We start from the raw sequence: 1,349 nt of genomic DNA on the forward strand, positions 1-1,349 counted from the left end.
AACCAAAAAGAACCAGTAGGAACCTGAAGGAAACAGTAGGAACCAAAAGGAACCTGGAGGAACCAAAAAGAACCAGTAGGAACCTGAAGGAAACAGTAGGAACCAAAAGGAACCTGGAGGAACCCACTCAAACTCCATGAGGAGGACCCCCACATGGACCTCTGTTCTCCACCACTGTTTCTGATCCTTAGATGTGAAGTTTACGAAACAAAGTTTTCCAATAATGGAAACTCCTTGAACTAAATTCCAGGACATTCCAGACCTTTAAGGCCATTTGTTCCTGACAGACCAGAGGGAGGGAGCAGGAACCTTCAGCTTATTCTGGTTCTGCCTCCATGTTGGATTCAAACTTCACGGTTCTCACCAGCTCCCTGATGCTCTCATCCTCGATCTTCATGAGGACCTGCTCGGCCTGGAAGTGTCCCTTCCGGTAGGCCAGCAGCTGGGACAGGTCGAAGAGCGGGACGCCCTCCGTGAAGAGCTCAGCGACCACGCAGCCTGAAACAAACACAAGCCTGCATCAGTGGCGCCGTTCTAGCAGCCATCTTCACGGTTCCTCCTGCTGGTCCGTACCTGCAGAGAAGATGTCCATGGCCGGCCTGAGCTCTCCACGGCTCCTCTGGTTGTTGTTGGTCAGGTCCACCAGCGGCGTGTTCTGGTCGCTCTCCGTGGTGAACATGCTTCCGTCCACAAACCTCTCGGGGGCGATGTAGCACGTCCTGCGCCTGGACGTGTCGAAGAAGTAGTTGAAGTCGGCGGGGTTGTCCTCCGGCAGGTAGGTGGGCTTGAAGCTGGCGAAGTCTGTGAGCAGCACCCAGTTCCAGCTGCTCACCATCACGTTCTCCGTCTTGATGTCTCCGTGGCGGACGCCGGCCTTGTGCGCCTGGTCCACGGCGTTGAGGATCTGGAAGGCGATCCAGCGCTTCTCCACGTTGTTGAGGAACGGCCGCGTGCTGATGCGGTCGTACAGGTTGTCCCGGACGTACTGGCGGAACAGGATGGCGGCCTTCTCCGTCAGGGACGTCTTCTGGAAAGGAAGGCAGTTCTGGCAGGAGTGCAGCCGGATCTTCAGCTCCTCCAGCTCCTGCTTGTAGCTGGTGAGCGGCAGCGACGGGTCCTGGATGGCGAAGACCTTGACCACCACCAGGCCCTCGCGGTGTTTGGCCCGCGCCACCTTGAAGAAGCGAGTGCTGCCTAGACTTTTGTCGTACTCGTGGTCGTGGATATCTGAGAAGTAGCTGTCCACGGAGAGGATCTGAGACGGGGCGATGCCCGCCAGCTGGTTCCCCATCGCTCTGGTCCCGTCTGTGGAAACAGGATCAGAACATTCAGTAACGGCAAACAGTGAG

At 56.7% G+C, this 1,349-nt stretch overlaps 1 protein-coding gene across 1 annotated transcript in view; it reads right to left on the minus strand.

Annotated features, from left to right (window-relative positions):
- Positions 1–1,349, minus strand: part of pik3r4 (phosphoinositide-3-kinase regulatory subunit 4) — a 24,290-nt gene that overhangs the window by 19,515 nt on the left and 3,426 nt on the right. Inside the window, exons 2-4 of the mRNA XM_015391664.1 lie at positions 574–1,305; positions 365–498; positions 114–186 (exon numbers count right to left, since the gene is read on the minus strand). Of these exons, the coding sequence (XP_015247150.1) occupies positions 114–186; positions 365–498; positions 574–1,291 (925 nt within the window). The 5' untranslated portion in view covers positions 1,292–1,305. The remainder of the gene's footprint in view (positions 1–113; positions 187–364; positions 499–573; positions 1,306–1,349) is intronic.

This window comes from Cyprinodon variegatus, unplaced genomic scaffold (genome assembly GCF_000732505.1).
Source record: "Cyprinodon variegatus isolate N-32 unplaced genomic scaffold, C_variegatus-1.0 Scaffold554, whole genome shotgun sequence".
Lineage (NCBI taxonomy): Eukaryota > Metazoa > Chordata > Actinopteri > Cyprinodontiformes > Cyprinodontidae > Cyprinodon > Cyprinodon variegatus.